Source organism: Osmerus eperlanus, chromosome 6, assembly GCF_963692335.1.
Source record: "Osmerus eperlanus chromosome 6, fOsmEpe2.1, whole genome shotgun sequence".
Taxonomy (NCBI): domain Eukaryota; kingdom Metazoa; phylum Chordata; class Actinopteri; order Osmeriformes; family Osmeridae; genus Osmerus; species Osmerus eperlanus.
The window spans coordinates 12,162,112-12,180,842 of NC_085023.1; the positions used below are offsets into that span (position 1 = coordinate 12,162,112).

Below are 18,731 nucleotides of genomic sequence, written 5' to 3' on the forward strand. Positions count from 1 at the left end.
TAAATGATTGAGGCCCTGGGGAGTCCTCCCCTTCTGTTCACTTGCAGTGTCGCCCTGACCAACAATTCAGTTGTGGGTGAAAAAGGTAAATAAAATCGAAAGTTTGAGTGTTTTTTGAGCTAACTGCTATAGGGGAAAGGTATGTAGAGGGTCGTTGAACGATGAGCTTCAGGAATGCCCTCGCTGTAGCTTGTGTTTGTGTTTCTGCCTGTACAGCTGTGGAGGAACCTTTAGCCACTCCTGTCTTGTTTGGCCTTCTGTCCAGCGGCATCTGAATCCCAGGGAGACCCTTACTGGTGACCTATCAGTGAAGGGGGGGGGGGGGGGTGAGTTGTTCGGTGTGTTACCCGGGTCAACCCTGCTTTCTTAGCCCCTCACCTCACCAGTGCGTCAGAGCCAGAGGTTGAGTTCCCACAGACAAAGGTCTAACGAAACAAGGATGAATCAACTGTCCCATCAGTCCATGACAGAACAAATCTGAAGCTGTTGTCGGATCGTGTGAAATCAGCTTCTCGTGAAAGCTTTGCACCTTGACTTGCCATTTTCTTTCTCCACGTTATACGTATGTATGACATGACAAAAAAACAAACGTTTGAACATGAAAAACCAAGCAGAGATCAAGTAAATGTCTGCCTAACTGACAGGTGGCCTTTGTTTTCACACCCTGAGCCGACCTCCCTGTTACCAATGTGAGTTCAAGCCAGACAAAGGAGTGGGCCTCGACAGAACATCTTCCACCTTCGGATCATTTTTCACACCACTCGACAAACTACTTTGGAGGACAGCAAAGACAATCTAACATTCAAATGAAAGCAGCTGTAACAATGGAAAACGGACACTTACTTTGTGTGAAGGGGTTTGCGTTCATGTATGCTTGTTTGCATGTATAAGTGAGGGAGTGCATGTGTCAGAGAGAGGGAGGACGAGTCAGGTGCATGGGGCCTCTGCGAGGTGAGCCAGTCCTGCTATGTGTCTGGCTGACACCAGCGGCATGTTGACCACTAATCTGATGATCCCAGGTCTTTATTTGCCCCCCCCCCCCCCCCCCACAGAAGAAGTATGGGCCTGCAGTTACCCAACTGCTGAAGTTTAAAAATAGCAGCACATTGTTTTCCTTGTTCACCTGAATTATGTTTGTTATGTTCAAACACGTATGAAAGCATCTGCTTTCTGAGGATGAAGCAGGCCTGGAGTTCAATGACGAGAGCGTGTGGAAAACCTGATTTGAAATGTTCCAGTTACCATGACACAGATGATTGCAAGTAGCAAGCTTGACTAACGGACTCATTAGCATTTACTACATGTTGCCCATTTGTCTATGACATCTTACTTCCTGTCTCGAAAGCTCCTTAGATTAGTCCACGTGAACAGAAAGATCTGCATATGGAAAATAATTCTGTAATGAAGGTACAGTAGTAATGGTGCTGTAAATTAAGAGGCTGCTAAGGAGATTAAACTACATTTTCATGGCAGATAGACAAAAGGCTTCTGGGGCTGAAGGAACTCAAGCCCCTTCTGGAGATTTCAGGAGATGAATCCACACTGTAAACCCGGATTTCGCTTTTTTGTTATCTTAACAAATGTTTTCTTGTCAATATGACATGGGTGTGTGTAGAAAGTTGATATAACTTCAAATAAGCAATTAACAGCGCCTCAACTACATGGAAGTTAACCAAATTGAAAATCAATGTTATGTTAGCTAGAAAGACCTAGTTGAGTTAAAAAACCAGGCTAAAATTGGTCGTTTATGCGTCATCACGTTGTACGCTGAGAGTCACGTGGTACGACTTGCGTGCCTGCGTGACTTTGAATCCACCGGGAACGGGAAGGCACTGCCGCCATCTTTCTGCGCAGTGAAAAGGAGATACCGGAGCGGACTCTTTTACTCGACAGAAGGTGAGTGCAAATTCTTATAAACATACATGTAATACTTCTGAAACATTTAATGTGTTTGGTATTGCGTGATACTCGTTAATTGTAAACTTAACTGAAAAAAATGCAAGCTTTACACTGAGCAGAGTTTTTCTTAACCACTTAGCTTACTAGCTAGCCTACTTAAACATATATGTTCGACAGCACAGTAAATATCGAGTGTAATGACATTAATTTACATCGAAAGTTGTACTTTTCATTGTCACTGGTGGCAGAAAACGAATTAAAAAATTTCAACAGGTAGCGTTTTACACGAGGCGGTAGCGTTTTACACGAGGCGGCACCGTTAAACTGGCTGCCGGAATGTGGCCTACACACAGCGCCCTCGTGTTAGTTCAAACACCAGAAACAACGTCTCCGCTCCAGTCTGCGATGCCAGAGCTGATTTTAATCATGAGTTAGTAACAACCGCATCATATTTTAATTTTTAAAATAGTCAATTTCCTAGTGCCATTTGTGAACTAAACGAGAGCTTTTCCTTGCTACCTGTTTGAATGAATAGGCTATGCAATAACCTTAATCACGTGTTTTTATTAATCCAATTTTCATGGGGTTTTAATCTTGCGGTCACAGTAAAAGTACGGCAGACTTGGCGTCTGTTTTTTATTTTTTATTATTTAATTTAAACCACTGCTGGACGGCCATAGTCTGCTGTGAACGTCACGGGCACATCTACAAACAGGGCTGCTGATATTGGCTGCTGTTCAGGCTTCTGTGGTGTTGTATTTATTCTTGGCTGGCCGCGGACCTGTGCGCGCGCGCACACGCATGACAAGGTTGAATTGGACCATAACGTTATTCAGCGGTCTTCAATAGCTCCCAATAGATTTAAAGTATTGTAAATGGAACTTTGCCGTTTACAAGACCGGTGCACGTGTCATGCTTTAAGATGCCCCTTTGAATAGAAATGAGAAAGTGCTATATTTGTTATGAATTGCCCTGGCATTTTAAGAATCATTAACAAATAAATAAATACAAATAAATAAATATCAGCTTAACTGTCTTTTACACTGAACTTTTAGACTTATTATAGAGATATGTGTACTGTTGTATGTAAATAGGAAATGGTTATTTAACTACCAAGTCACATATCTGTCCTAATTCTCCTTTTTTCTCCCTTCTGTTTCCAGTTTTACATGCTGAAAATGCAAATGTAGGTTTTTTATTTTGTAAATTTCTTTGAGAAATATATAAAATGCTTATTAAAGTCAAATATCTTTCCTAATTATCTTTTCTTTCTTTTTCCAGGTCTACATGTTTTGAATGCAAACGGAAATGCGGTGGATTTGTAAGTATTGTACCTACTTCTCAGAAAATCGTAGAAGAATAATTGAACATTATAGAGCTGTCCATGGACATTTTGGAAGAAACTGTCCATTGCCCTGTATCTACAGTGACTGTCATCTAGTTTTCCGATCACAACAATCTCTGAAAAACCACTTGAGACAACATGGAGTTTCACAGCATGGACCTATTGGACATTTAAACTTTAAAATTAACTGTCAGTTATGCAATTTCAATGATCCAGTGACTATAAAACAGTATTTCTCTCATCTTGGGAAACATCTTAAAAGCAAAGAGACTGTTACCTGCCCCTTAAATCATTGTTCTTTCAAATCAAGTGTTTACTCTACCTTTACTTCACACAAAAGTCGTTTTCATAACAATGTCACACTGCAAGACTTGAAATCTGAGCTTGTTATTCAAACAAATGTAAATGAGGAGCACCTGGTTGATCAAGTGCAGTCAGATATCAGTGACGCTGAATTTTCTGGGGGTGAGAATATAACCGAGCAGGAGGTTAACACTGATACAGTTCAGGCAAGACTTGCATCTTTATTTCTGCGATTGCAAGCAGTTTTGCATGTCTCAAAGACAGCGGTTCAGCAAATAGTTACAGAATTGAGGGATATTGGTGTTTTAGTTGGTGAGCTAAACAAAAACACTCTTGATAAAGCATTGAGGCAGCATGGTTGTACCATTGATGAAAACACTTTAAATATAGTTAAAGATACTTTGTGCCAGGCTAATCATTTTAGCTGTCTTTCTGAAGGTGGGTCTTTGGGAACTGACAAAAGAAGGTTATCATTTTTCAAAGAAAACTTCAGTGTTATTAACCCAGTTGAATTCGTTTTAGATTTGTCATCAAAACGAACATTTGTTTATGTGTCAATCTTGGGTGTTCTTCAAGTATTGTTAAATAGGGGTGATGTACTTGACAGAGTTTTAGAAGAAAGCCAAAAATCACAATCTGGCCATTATACATCATTTTCTGATGCATCATACTGTAAAGAAAATCCACTTATTTCTGGTGAAGATCTGAGTATTTCTCTGGCCTTGTATATTGATGATTTCGAAGTCTGTAATCCTTTAGGGACATCAAGAAAAAAACATAAATTGTGTGCCATCTATTGGATAATTGCTAATTTACCTGTAAGAGACAGATCATCATTATCTACTATATATCTGGCTGCCCTATGCAAAAGTCAAGATGTTAAAACATTTGGTTACAGTCCAATTGTTCAACCATTACTAAGAGACCTAAAATTGCTTGAAAATCAAGGAATTTACATCAACAGATTGGGAACTAGTGTCAGAGGCACAGTACTATACATTTCATCAGATAATTTGGGGGCACATTCTTTTGCTGGCTTTCAAGAATCATTTAATGTGGACAAGTTTTGCAGATTTTGCCTTGCAAGTCGTAAAGATATTCAAACTTGTTCTGTAAGAAGTGGTGCATTTGTATTGAGAACAAGAGAGTCGCATAACCTAGACCTCTCTGAGCTTAAAGAAAATGTGACTTTGAAAAGTGTGAATGGGGTAAAAAGGGACTGTGTTCTAAATGAGCTACAGTACTTTCATTGCATCACAGGGTTTCCACCTGACTTTTTGCACGACCTGTTGGAAGGCATTGTACCCTTTGAGCTGTGTTTGTGTTTGAAAAAATTAATTGATAAGAAATATTTCACTGTAGATAATTTAAATACTGCCATACAGCACTTTCCTTATAAGTTCTCAGACAAAACCAATTGCCCTCAGAAAATTCCAGTAAATTTTCATTTGGTTGGAACAATAGGAGGGAATGGCCATGAGAATTGGACTCTGTTAAGGTTGTTGCCATTAATTATTGGTGATGTTGTTCCTGAAAATGATAACGCTTGGTCTGTGATTCTCGAACTGAAAGACATTGTTGAAATCTTGGTATCGTCCACTTTCACAGAAGAAAGCCTCTCTTACTTGGAAGCAAAGATCTTTGAACATAGGACACTTTTAATAGAAGTGTTTCCTGATGTAAAACTCAAACCCAAACATCATTTCCTTGAACATTATCCCTGTCTAATTCGATGCTTTGGACCTGTGGTTGACTTCTGGACATTTCGCTTTGAAGCTAAACATAGCTTTTTCAAGAAAGCGGTCCGTGATCTAAATAACTTCAAGAACATTGTTTTATCCTTGGCCAACAGACACCAACTTATGTTGTCATACTTTTTTGACATGCCGTGCCTGTTCAAGCCAGCAGTGGAAGTAGAAAGAGCAACATACAGTTCCCTTGAAAATCTGTCAACCTCAGTCAGACAAGCTATTCAGCACAAATTCAGTCATCTGACCAGTGCATCACTTGCAACAACAGCCTTTATACATGGGACAAAATATGTAAAGGGAATGTACGTATCATTTGGAAGCACAAGCGGACTTCCTGATTTCTGTCAAATTCTGTACATTGTGGTAGTGGACAACAAGGCATTCTTTATTCTTCAACCTTTCTCTGCCTGGTACCTGGACCACTTCAGATGTTTTGAAGTTTGCAGCGCTGATGATCTCCAACTGGTTGTGGTCGAACCTGCAGAGCTGAACCACTACGCCCCTCTGTCAGCCTACACCGTGCAAGGAAGACACCTGATTTCTCCGAAGGCATCCCTACTGCACTGAGGTGATAATTTTGCTGATTGTCATGTGAATCCTTGTAATTGTACACTAACCCTGACCCTTGTTGTTGTTTTGTCAGTGAATATCTACTCATGATCTACTACATGTCAGTACTTTGTGAGCAATAGTAAAATCCAATGGTAATACACAGCCTAGGTTCTGTAAACTGTAATGTAAACAAAGGGGCCACCATAGCTAGCAACATGCCACTTTATAGAGCCTAGGCTTTGTATTCCCACTGCATTTTTTTGCAGCACAGAGTACGGACAGGTAGCAGATCGTGAGGAGAAATTCACTGATTATGATAAGCATTCTCCCCCGAATCGCTGACTCTACCTTAAGCTTTACTGCCAAAATATACAAAATTTGAAAACCAATTTTCAGGTATTTCATAGGGTTTAATTAAGGCATTCAATTTATAGTCTGGCAGAACACAAATTTAACATTTTATTTCACCTTGAAGTTACTCGTATGATATCCATAGGCCAATTTATGATATTTGATCATGACACAACCATTTTTGTAACATAATTTCTATTTTTTATTAGTTGGGATTCACCATGTTGCTGCGCGTCATCCTTAGCCAAGACGACATCCGGAGGATAACAATTGACAGCATGCCAGAGACTGTTGATGGCCTTCACTTGATGCTGAAGAACAAGCTTGGATTGGAAGGTGACTTGGTGGTGCAGTTCCAAGATCCAGAGTTCGATAATGAGCTTTGCAACTTGAGTAGCATGTCAGAGCTGCCTAAGGACAAAGTGACTTTGAAAGTATACAGCAAGAATCTTGAATCCTATCATACAGACTCAACCTTAGACACGGCAAGCCTATCCACATCCGCTGAGGGAAGCCCCTCTGCCAGTCATACCCGTCAGCTGCCACAGCCATTTGACATCCCTACTTTTTCGTATGATGTGGAACTTAAGTTGAAGAAAGGAAATGAAGCCTTCCATGAAGATGGAACCCTTCTTGATGTGTCCAAAGACACAAAATCAGACATTTTGGATAAAATAGCAGAAGCCATCTATGTCCACAACGCATACCCAACACGTGAAGATTATGACTTGGTGTCACAAGCTCTCGTCGACAAACATCCCTGTCTGAGGGAACCAGGATCTGTCAGCGGTTGGTACTGTTGGAAATTTAGCTTGAAGTTCAAAATGGGAAACTTCAGACAGAAGCTACGATTGGCTGGATGCCCAGAGCTCAACATCAACTCGCGCTCTTCAGGTACACCTGGGAAAGGAAAACTTAAGAGGGCCAGAAAATCTGAAGTCAATTTCCTGCCAGACATCCCAGAGGGAAAAACACAACGTTCCCTCGAAGAGGAAAGAACCGAGATGGTCACCGAAATGAAGAAAAGGAAAATTGATTGGCAGAAAATAAAAGGATTGATGACCAGCACTTTTTCTTTACGGAGAAAAACAATTGTGGAGGATGAGCCACCTGTGGCGGATGTCAGAGAAAGATGGCCGGCACTGTTCTCTGAACGTCAGGTAAAAGTATTTTTCTATTTCAGATGCGGTTAGGTGGATCAGATTTGAAATTGCTTAAGATTTGCTAAATAATTTATTTAAGAATGGTTAATATCAGTCATGAATAATTTGGTATAAAGAATGCATTGATTAAAAAAAAAAAAATTCTGCAACAACAGTAAAGTAATTGAGTTTACAGCCAACCGCTTGTGTTCCTTTGCTTTTTTCTGCCTACCAGATTGAAGCAGAGTTTGCTCGCCTTACGTCTGTTGACCTGAAAGACTCCCTCTTCGCTGGCCTTGACAAGTATCTACTGAGGTTCCTTGGGGTGTACAGGGCCAGGATGGGTCTGGTGGAGCTGAACAGCCTTTTGAGGACTCTGGACATTGATGTCCGTTGGTTGATATAAGTCTGTTCACACAAAGCCAATTAAATCTACCTAATCCATTTTTCTTATCTATCTAGTCCATAACCTTCCCATGTGTTACAGATCATAGAGCAATAGTTTCAAAACCTCTTGTAGACTCACATTTTGAGCTAGAACTTTTGGCATACTTCTATAATGAAAAGTTATTTATTTAATTTTAGTCCAATAGCCATCTTTTCCGAACATATTGACTATTTCTGAACTGAAACAAGTATGAAGACTTAAGTAGAATATATAACATCACTTAGAATTATATTCTGATTTCTGGTCTAATACATCCCATCTGTATGTTTATTATTTTTACAGGGTTCCAACCAAAGGCAAAGGGCAGTTGTTTTGATGGGGCTCCCCCACTACTTAAAAGATGGGTCCACACTGTACAAGAAAGTACAGGTATGTTTTTCAATAATAACTTACCGGACCACACCAGATAAACCAGCACCACACATTCTAGAGCGGCAGAAGTGATCATTGAGAGGGATTATTAGTGTGACTATCATCGACTATTTATCGTAAATGTTGCATACTCTGACTTTAATCTGTTTAAAAATGTCCCACATGATTTTATTTGTAATACTTCTCCCAATTCATATTACAATTAAAGAAAAGTTCCAATATATCTTGTCACAAGTGTTTGAACCATACTTAATGGATCACAAAATAAGTTATCTACATTTTTGGGGAATTTATTTAAATTGAATTGGCCAATATGGCAGAATTGTGCACTCCCTAATATTGGTATCTGTTACTGCTGTTGTTATGAAACCTGAAATTCCCCATGGGTATCAGTAAAGGTTTAAAATTTTTTAACATATTTGTCCACTTTGTGTAGGTCACAGATGCAGAGGAGGACTGGACAAAGGGAATGGCAGTCGGCATCCTCATGGTGGCACAGATTGATGAGCTGGTCCGTTTCGCAGTGGTCCTCGAGGAAGAGATCATCTTTCCAAGCCTAAGTGATTTCCCAACTGCTGTGGCACTGCTGATGGGTCTGCTCTTTGCCCTTAACATCGACTACCCCAGGGGCCTTAGGTACACTTTTGAAGTTATTCAGAAGGTGCTTATGGACATTGGTGGAGGGCAATGCTCTGCCTTGGTTCATGGCTTAAAAAACCGACTCTTGAGGAAGAAAATGTAAGCTTAAAAAGCACAGTTTACGCAAAAGTGAACATTGTTGAGTGTTAAATGGACTCATTTAAGGTTAGGTGTTTGCGATCTGAACAAAGCAAGGTTCTGCATTGGTTCATGGTGTAAGAAATTAAGTTGTTGAAACCGTGCATGTTTAAGAGTTCAAGCAGAGTTTACTGTGTTTTGGTAACAACCAAATGTCACCATCTTCATGGGTTTGTGGAATGAAAATAGGTGATTGTATTAACATGTAAGATCTACTGAATATAATCTGAATGCCAACCAAATGTGGACATGGTATGAGAAATTGACTCTTAATTGAAAACCATGCAAGTTACAGCACCAACTTCATTCTAGTTAACTAAATAAAGACCTGGATGGGCATTATATTTTGACACTTTATCAGTGTAAAGTGAATGGCCGCTGTAGAAGATTTAGACACTGTCTAGATGTGGGGGACAGCAATACAGACAATTCTGGGTTGTTTACTTACTGATCATTTTTTATGCACTTTTTGTAAATCCACATAGTTGCATGGCAACAAATTATTCTTTTTTCAAGTTGACACCACCTATATATAATGTGTATTTTTGGTTGTCATTTACAACTTGAAATGCATATTTTCAGACTAGTTTTCCCCCTGCATCCCTTTTTTTATGTTTTGTTGCACTATTTGTAAAAGCAAATTGTTGAATGCCAACTAATGTTATCACAATACAAATCTGTAGGAGAAATTTGGGGGAGGAAATAATTTTAGGATTGATACCTAAATTAAATTCATTAAAATAACAAGTATTTTGCGAATATGTGTGCATAGTATAATTGGTAACAAAATAATATATGCAGAAAAGGGCTGTAAAAATCCTCAACAGTACAGATTTGTTATTTTGATGACGTGTCGGTACAGTTGTAACTTGTTACTGTTTTGTTTTTTTTTATACGTGAAGATTTCATCTTCAGTAAAAAAAAAGAAAAAGGTAGGCCTACAATAAAACTGTTGGTCTGTGACTGCCAAAATCTCTGGTGTAAAGGCTCGTCATTTACTCTTTTGAAATAAAATCCTTAGACGTAATTAAATGTGATGTATGCAGATAATATGTATTGAGCAATGTTTTTACAGGTTAAAAAGAGAAATATTATCCACTTAGAAATGTAAGTAGATCTTAATAAGAGTATTTAAGATATTGGTAAGTGCCAATAACTATTACATCAGTTAAATTAACTTGTAAATTTATGTAAACTTGATTGAGGTTTATATTCAATAAGTTCATAAATGTAAGTACAACTCACTAGTATTGCAGTTAAATCAACTTTTAAATTTATGTCATCTTGATTGGGGTTTGTCTTCAATCAGTTCATAAATGTAAGTACATCTCACTAGTTTTGTAGTTACATCAACAAGAAAATGTATGTTACTTATACTGCTATTTAAGTTTAATCAACTAATACATTTAAGTAGTTTTGACTCAAGATGAAGTTATGTCAACTAAAGGTTTCAAGTAATATGGACTGAAGATGGAGTTGAGTCAACTAGAAATATCTATTTAAGTTAACTTATTGTCTTAGTTGTCTTGACATAAAATTTCAAGGCAGCATGGACACTTGAATTTTTAAGTTGAAACAACAAGTTCGGGTTTACAGTGCACCCTAAAACAGTACGCAGTAGCATCAGGCATTTACAGTAGCTGCCATTAGCAAAGGCCAAAGTCCTGGCACAATAAATCCACAGTAAAAAATTAATTTAAACCGCTCAACCTCTCCAAACATTCACATAATGTTTGAGGATTTAAAGGCTTGATGCTTTAAAAATGTATAAAGATACGTTCTAAGGCTTAAAAACATCACACGAGATAGTTTCATAGAATACAATTTTCCAACATACAACTGTATGTTTAGATTTGAGTATAGACTAGACTGTAGAGTCCTGAGCGTTAAGAAGCTATCCAATGTTATTTGAGAGTGTTGGGATTTCAAAGTGTGTGTTAACATCAGAGGATTGGAGTTTTGGCTCGGAGGCTGGGAAATTAATGACACAGGATTTGCCTTAACTGAGTGATCAGTTCAACTTCATCTGGCAAGACAACAAACAGATGTGGTTTGACTCTCCGCTTGGCGGACAGATCTGTTCTGAGTGTATGTGTTTGTGTGTCCAGCTTAACAGCTCTAACACACCCTGCCTGCAATCTGTCTCACTCTGATCTTTCCTTTTTTGTCTCGCCCCTCGGGGCAGAGACCACGATACCCCCCCCCCCCCCCCCCCCGAAACCCCTGCAGCACAAACTCCTCCATACAATCTTCAATTGAATTATTCAGTCATGAATATACAGTGGAAGTCTGGATTAAAATAATAAAATGCACCCCAGTTGGTTCCCTCCAGGGGATGATGTGGGTTGTCTGTGTTTTGGGACCTCATTCATATTTGATGAGAGCAGCCCAGGGTTTGGGCTTCTCAGCTGGCACAGGGGAGGAAAACCGTGGCAAAAAAAAAAAAAAAGATGAGGAAGGGGGTTCTTTTACTGACCCCCTGTGGATTGCTGTTCCAAACTCCTGCTGTCGTATGAGAGTGAAAGAGAGAGAGAGGAAAGTAGGAGAATCAGGAAACCGGTAAGAACCCCACCCAGCGACAACAGAGCAATTAGTTTGCATTTTCTGTTAACATTTTGATTTTGAGTGGAGTCTCTAGAAAAGTTCCAAAGATTTTCTCCGAACTTCCCTCCTTAGGCACTGTCCTTCCCAATACTCCATGGACAATTAGTCTCATGTGAAAGACAAGTGGGTTATTACATTTACGAAGGACTTTCAGCTAAATCAGCTTGAACCAGGATGACAAGCCCCTGGTGGGGTTCTGCAGTAAAAACACACGAACACTACCTCAAAGTCACGGCCGAGTGTGAAATACAAACAGAAATATAACCGACTGTGTGCTTATGAGATGAAACTGGGCGAAGAAAGAAAAGGAAAAAAGGAGGGGGAGTAGGCCTAAGGGTGAGAGAGAGGAGAAAGAGAAGTTGACAGTCACCGTGCGGACTGTCTGGATTGTGAGAGGGATGTCTGGCCGACTGAATTGATTAGCTCTGGACAAGACCATTAGCTAATGAAGACCGTCTGGGGAGGACATCAGCGCCGCTCAAGAGGAATTACTTTCCTCCTATAAGACCTCATCTAAGGGCTGCTTCCACGGGAGCCAGGGAGTGCAGACAGCCTTGCATCCATCATCTTTCACTAACACCAGAAGTATAGCCTGGTAAAGTATTCACAATCACTCACAAGTGTGGACACGTTTTTTTCCCTTTCGACATCCATGTCAAGGAGGGCAGAGGCATGCTGCAGGCGTGCCTGAGACTGCTGTTGCATCACGATTAGGGATTTTTTCCCTTGCAGCTCAACACTGGCGTCATTCACAATTAATTACACAGTTGCCCTTAAGCTCTGGTGCATCAGCGTGAATAATGTTCCTGTTATGGTCTCGGACACCAGGATACTACTGGAATATGAATAATATCTACCGTGTCATATGAGCCCATTCGTTTGGAAGTGCTTTGGAGCCGTCTCCTTGAATAACACAGAGGCTGTCCTGACCGTGCTCCATTCATGAGACGAGTTATCTAGAAATGTGATTGGAATTGGATTGTCTGCTTTGTAATTGAGTTACTGGTAGTCTCAGGGGCCATAGGCACTTCCAGAACTCTCTGAACTTGGAAAGAATGTCCCGGTATGTTAACATTACATTTATCAGTTTATCTCACTGCCGTTTGGTCAGTTGACTTCTGAAAAGACACGTGGAGGGCAGAGGAGCAGGTAAGGAGCTTTTTTCACACAATGCAGCGACCCCTCCTACCTCCGGTGTTGCTCCTCTGTGTGCTCCAGTTATGAAGAACATTTGATAAAATATTTGGGTTCCCTACAATGCTACCTACACTACCCAGACACTGTGTGAATGTGTGTATATGTGTGGTAACCATCTGAACAGGGTTGGGGTTAGTGGAACTGTGGAATCTGAGTGAGAGGTCACCTAGAAGGTAGACAACAGCACTCCGCTGTCACTTAGTGGTCTGTTAATAGACAACAGAACAAAGTAGAAATTGAGTTAATAATACATACTAGCCTTTCCTAATCTAGCTTTATGTACATAGGCAACAGGCTTATCCGGGGGTCGGGTCGCGGGGGCAGCAACCTAAGCAGGGAGGCCCAGACTTCCCTCTCCCCGGCCACTTCCACCAGCTCTTCCTGGGGGACCCCGAGGCGTTCCCAGGCCAGCCGAGAGACATAGTCCCTCCAGCGTGTCCTGGGTCTTCCCCGGGGCCTCTTCCCAGTGGGACGTGCCCAGAACACCTCACCAGGGAGGCATCCAGGAGGCATCCTGATCAGATGCCCGAGCCACCTCAGCTGGCTCCTCTCGACGTGGAGGAGCAGCGGTTCTACTCTGAGCCCCTCCCGGATGACCGAGCTTCTCACCCTATCTCTAAGGGAGAGCCCGGACACCCTGCGGAGAAAACTCATTTCGGCCGCTTGTATTCGCAATCTCGTTCTTTCGGTCACTACCCACACCATACTACCAAAATAAAGTACTTTCACATTTTAGGGAATATTCATGCCTTATAGAAATGTTAAACGCATCAGAGATTTCAACCAGATATTTTGCCAGGGAGAGCTTTGGTGCCATCTAGTGGTCAATTCTATAGTTGACGTTCAGGACTGTCCACTCCAAGGAGCTCAGGCTCCTGTGGGATCAGAGTCTTGCAAAGCCACCTTCTCAGCATCATCCCTTCCAAGGTTCACTATGTTGGAACAATCATCCACTTTCTGGATGAGAGGGCAATAATGTATCTGCCTTGTTTAATTTTTGGTGACAAATTACCAGTTTGGTGACCAGTTTTATGGATGCCAAAGACACCTTGGCACTCATTAGTTGCATATGTTTTCTCTTAAAAGGATGACTGTCAGTAAAATGGTCTCTTGTGTTTAAAGAAAGCTGAAAACTGTTCAAACACTATTTAAATGTGACTATACTTTATACTTGTCTTGTTTTTTTCCACTATAGATGATGGAGCTTAAATTATGTTTTTTTTACTTGAAGTCAAAACTGGTCGTCATATGCTAATCTTTTGACCCAAAGAAGGGAAATACACTATTCTGCCCTCTAGTGGTGAATATGTGTCATAATGGCAAACAAAGATGGCCCAAACCTACTCCAAAAAGCAATGTGATCTCATAGGTCAGGTAGTGGAACCATATGGAGTAATTAGATGTTTATTGTGGTTAGGAACATTTCGACTGGAAAAATATTTCTTTTAGATATACTCTGGCACATTCTATTGTTAATCTCCTCTTTGGTATTGATCATATTCATAGGCAATTCAGCATATACCTTTTATGAAACATACATTTAGTCTAATAGTAAAAAAAAAAAGTATGTTCATTCATAATATTTGTATGTGGATCCCATCTCGATCCCCCCCTCCAAACCCGTCATAGACACGCACAACAAAAACATTAGTCTGCATAAATGTTTTCTCCTTAAAGATAATGTTGTGCCGTCTGTCTGCATTTCTATGGAGTCTTTGACTTTGCTGGACTATTGTCATGCTGAACAGAGATCAGCATGAGAGCTGGGCTGCTGAATAACAGATAACAGTAAAGCTGAAATATAATGCATGAGATTTCATTCCAGAATTGATTATTTAGACTATTTTTCTATCTTTTTTTGTAGTATTTCTGCAAAAGTACATGACTCAAACATCTTCATCTTTTCTCTCTTTCTGTCTCTCTCACACGCAAACCATCTCTCTCTCTCTCTTCCCATCCTTCACCAACTCCTTCCCACCCTGGCTCCCTCTTTCTAACCTCTCTCCCTACATCTCTCACGTACCATCCTTCACCTTCTCTCTCCCACCCTGGCTCCCTCCTTCTCTACTCTCTCCATCTCTCTTCACTCCTGGCTGTATCCTCTCCTCAGGGGCAGAGCCCTTTGAACCTTTCAGTCCAGTTAAAGGGGGAACAAAAGCAAACAAATCACATTGTTCTTTCAGGAATTTTTCTTGTCCACTGCCTTTCATTACCTCTTCTTTAGGCACTCTCTCACTCTCTCACTCTCTCTTCTCTCTCTCATTCAAGGCCCAGAAGTCAATGGCTCCTTACATCCCGGCTTGACAAGTCAGGAGGATACACGCTAATCCCCTTAATCTGGCCTTTCTCCTGTGCGCAGCCACAGGGAGAGGGGGACCACAGAGAGTAATCCTGTAGAGGGAACAATAGGATTAAGGACCTCGACCCCGCAAGTGACAATCAGGTATCCACTGACGGATCTGCAAAAGCAAGGAGAACCAAAAACTCTCCTCAATTTAACTTATTTTGTCAGGGGGCCCGAGAAAGAGATGGAGTAGGGGGGGGGGGGGGGGGGAGATGGAGTAGAGGTTGGGCCATGTGGGGGTTCTTTGAGGAGGTGCTGGAGGTCCCACCCACCAACCACCCTACCCCTGTCATGACAGGTCTGTGGTCTCTAAACACCAGTGACCTGAGCTTGAGTGACAGGTGTAGGTGGAGTCGGGGTTGAAAGAAGTAGAGCGGGGCAGTGATAGACTGTGATGTGTTTATGTCATGTGTGCGTGCACACGCACACACACAAATATATGTGAAAAAGTATAATTATGTTGTATTCACAGGCCAGATTGATATTGGCCATTGTGTACAGTACAATTTTGTTGAGAAAAGTCTTTAAGAAATACAGTAGGATTTCAGACTGTCCACTCTCTGAACTGCAGCGACTGGAGTTAAATGTTGGTACAGGACTATGTAAAGACTGCTAATATGAATAAAGAAACGCAATTGGAATACCGAATATGGAGGGTCATATCATCACTACCATCAATGTCTCTGTCCACTATAAGAACAAGGTGTGTAATCTTCATCCCCAACTCCACGACGGTGGAGTGCTTGTGCTTATCCCACATCACCTCTAGATGGCGCCATTGGAGTAAATTTGTAGGTCAAGTGAGGAACGTTTCAAAATACGTTGCAAACCTTCGGGAACTTTTAATAGATGACACCATATTGGAGATAGAAATACGAAACTAATTTGACTGGGCCCCTCAAACTGTTTTACACAATCATCGCAACTACAAAACCATTTTAACCCCAAATTGTGAGGCGCATGGCTGCAAACGTTGCCCTGATATCCGATACTCACTGCCGTTATACCCACAAACCCTTGCCCCATCCCTCCCCACTCTCAAGGAACCAAGGCTCACCTCCAGTGAAAAGGGAAGGCCTCTTTTCCATTCAAGTCCAATGAACTTGGCCAAAGAAAACACCTTGTGATTCTTCACATGTTCTCATGTTACGGCGCTAGTCTTGCTAAGTGCAGAGGGTAAATTACAGGTTAGTCATTGTGTAAGAAAGAGAGAGAACAAAGTCGCAAGGATGGCGGATTCTATTCATTTGAAACAGGTGCTCCGAGTGGCAGCTCGGGGTTCATCTGTTCCAGTTGTTTAGCTTGACCAGCAATATCATTACATCCAAAATGTCAACATGGACGGTTGCTCTTCACCGGTGGTCTTCAAACCTGGTCCTCAGGGCCCACTGTCCTGTATGTTTGAGATGTTTCCCTGCTCCGGCACACCTGGATCAAATGAATGGGTCGTTCCCATGCTAGGAGCAGGGTTGAAGACCACTTCTTTCAAGCGTACAGAAACACATAGCTTCCAATGGAACTCCACTTCGAATTCTGCACTTTGGTTGGACTCTGAGGCAGCAACAGCACATTCTCCCTCAGCCATATGCTTCAGGATTCAAGGGCGAGTGATTTATGTCCAACGAGTGGTCTGCAGCCACAGACGCACCGCGATGCTCTTCGTACGATTTGCTCATCCTAAATACACCCCTGTCTGTTCCAGCTGGCTGTTTCAGCTTGGGGTCAATAAGGCTGGGCTCTCTTCGCTCGCTAAATTTAGCCTCCCAATCTAGCCTCCATTTGACATTCAGGGTTCCAGTTTAAAGCTGAATGATGAAGTGCATTCTCACAATGACTTTTATTTGTCCTGCAGGTTATATAAAGAACGTATACATATTTTCAAAGGTACTCTGTGATGCTCTGCCTGAATTTCAGTTAAGTTATTGAGCTGTCAAGCACTGCATGACTATCTCTTGTCTGAATGACCTAAAAGTTTCAAATCCTGCTGTAACTCCATAATGTAGGATAATTAACTTAGGTTTGTGCATCCCCAGTAAAACAGTGATGTTTTACTGTGGATTTGACATACTGTGTTTCAACATTGATTCAAGTCTGCTTACATGAGCAGGAGGCTGTTCTAACAGTAACAGCTGTAGCCGTGCCTTTGTAGTTTACAAGGTAGCTTGGTATGCTTGGATGATGTCACGAAAACATTCATAACAATGACACCAAGGATGACGGCAAGCTACAATCTTTTGTCCCGCAGCTAAGCTCCTATCACCTCTGTGGCTCGGGAAGGTTTGTACAGGTGCCCTATGCACCCCTACTACACACACGTGCAAACACACACACACACACACCCCAATCTCTAATATCCGCCCCATAGTCCAAACTGACACTACAGAGGGCGAGGGGCACGTACTAACAGGTACCACATCACTCACTGGAGTCATAACACTGAATAAATGATACAACTGCTGTGTATGTGTGTGTAGGAGAATGTTGTACCTGCGGACTCCTTCAAGAGCAAATAAATACCAGAAACCCCTTTCCTGTCTGCGTGCGATGTGTCTCAGTGAGGATTATTTAGGTGTGAGAGGTATACCGCAAATACCCTTCCTGCGACCCCCAGCTACACCCCCCCCCCCCCCCCCCACCAACACCACCCCCCCCCCCCAGCAGGAGGTCTTCATTTCAACCTTGTTTTGAGAAGGGGGGGTAGAGGTGTGTGCGTGTGGTAGCAGGAAGGATGAGGGTCACTGGTGACCTTGTGACAGGACCTGAGACAGGAGCACTGTGTCACTGATACAAAGACTTGTGGTTTAGACACTCAAGCCTGTGGCGGCTTCAGCGCCATCATCCAAATCCCCATGGAACACCCACCTTTCTAACGCAAACGTATTCCTCGAATCAAAGTTATGCTTCGAAGATCTGATTGTCACTACACGTCTCATTCCAGTGTCGCGCAGTGGTCTCACAGAATCCCCCATCACTTCCCCATCATCATCATCATCGTCCTACATCAAACTGAATGTCAAACACACAACCCAGACCGCAGTTTCCGACAGTGTCCTATCGGATTCACACCAAGCCCACAGCACCAGCCACTCAGCATGCCTGGTGCCCCTCCCTGGGTCCCTATAATTAATTCAACCCTGCAGGGCCCCAGGGGGCCACATCTCCTGCATGGTTGTGCAATATCTGCATGCTGCCTGGCCATTGCTCTTATCTCCCATTGGCATTTTAGCTAATGGAGAGCCCCGTGTTGCATATGATCTAATATATGCCATTAATGGCCAACAGGGAGGGTCTCTCACACACACACACACACACACACACACACACACAACAAAATGACATAGGAGAAATACACCTTCTCCCTGCTCAGACATGTCCAGTGCCAGGTGTACAGTACAAGGGGATTGTATATAGTTCAATAACTTTGATATGCCAGATGCATGTGTGTGTATATTTTGATCTGTGTCCGTCAAACGGATCCTCATATTGTCACGGGTGGATTTGCAGGTCACCCGCGTTAATCCCCCGAACGCGTCTGATCTCAGGTAGAGGGGTCAAATGGATGTAAACCCAAACATGGTTTCCACAGAGACGTGAGGTTATTGTGGGCTAATGTGGCTTGATCCCTTCAAAGCATCCTGGCAGATCC

General features: G+C 41.9%; 1 protein-coding gene across 4 annotated transcripts; it reads left to right on the plus strand.

Annotated features, from left to right (window-relative positions):
• The first annotated feature begins 1,557 nt into the window (after positions 1-1,557).
• Positions 1,558-9,914, plus strand: LOC134022205 (sterile alpha motif domain-containing protein 3-like). 4 transcript variants are annotated; one of them, XR_009930626.1, is made up of 8 exons: positions 1,558-3,085; positions 3,181-3,220; positions 3,327-5,600; positions 5,727-5,866; positions 6,411-7,361; positions 7,579-7,731; positions 8,074-8,160; positions 8,600-9,914. XR_009930626.1 is itself a non-coding variant. In XM_062463535.1 (8 exons), the coding sequence occupies exons 5-8, from the start codon at positions 6,423-6,425 to the stop codon at positions 8,903-8,905; spliced, it is 1,485 nt and encodes a 494-aa protein (XP_062319519.1). In that variant the 5' UTR covers positions 1,573-1,896; positions 3,063-3,085; positions 3,181-3,220; positions 3,327-5,866; positions 6,411-6,422; the 3' UTR covers positions 8,906-9,914. The 4 variants fall into 4 exon arrangements, 3 of the variants coding, with proteins under 3 accessions (XP_062319519.1, XP_062319521.1, XP_062319518.1); XM_062463535.1 differs by having other exon boundaries at positions 1,573-1,896; positions 3,063-3,085; positions 3,327-5,866; XM_062463537.1 differs by lacking the exon at positions 3,327-5,600 and having other exon boundaries at positions 1,573-1,896; positions 3,063-3,085.
• The last annotated feature ends 8,817 nt before the right edge of the window (positions 9,915-18,731 follow it).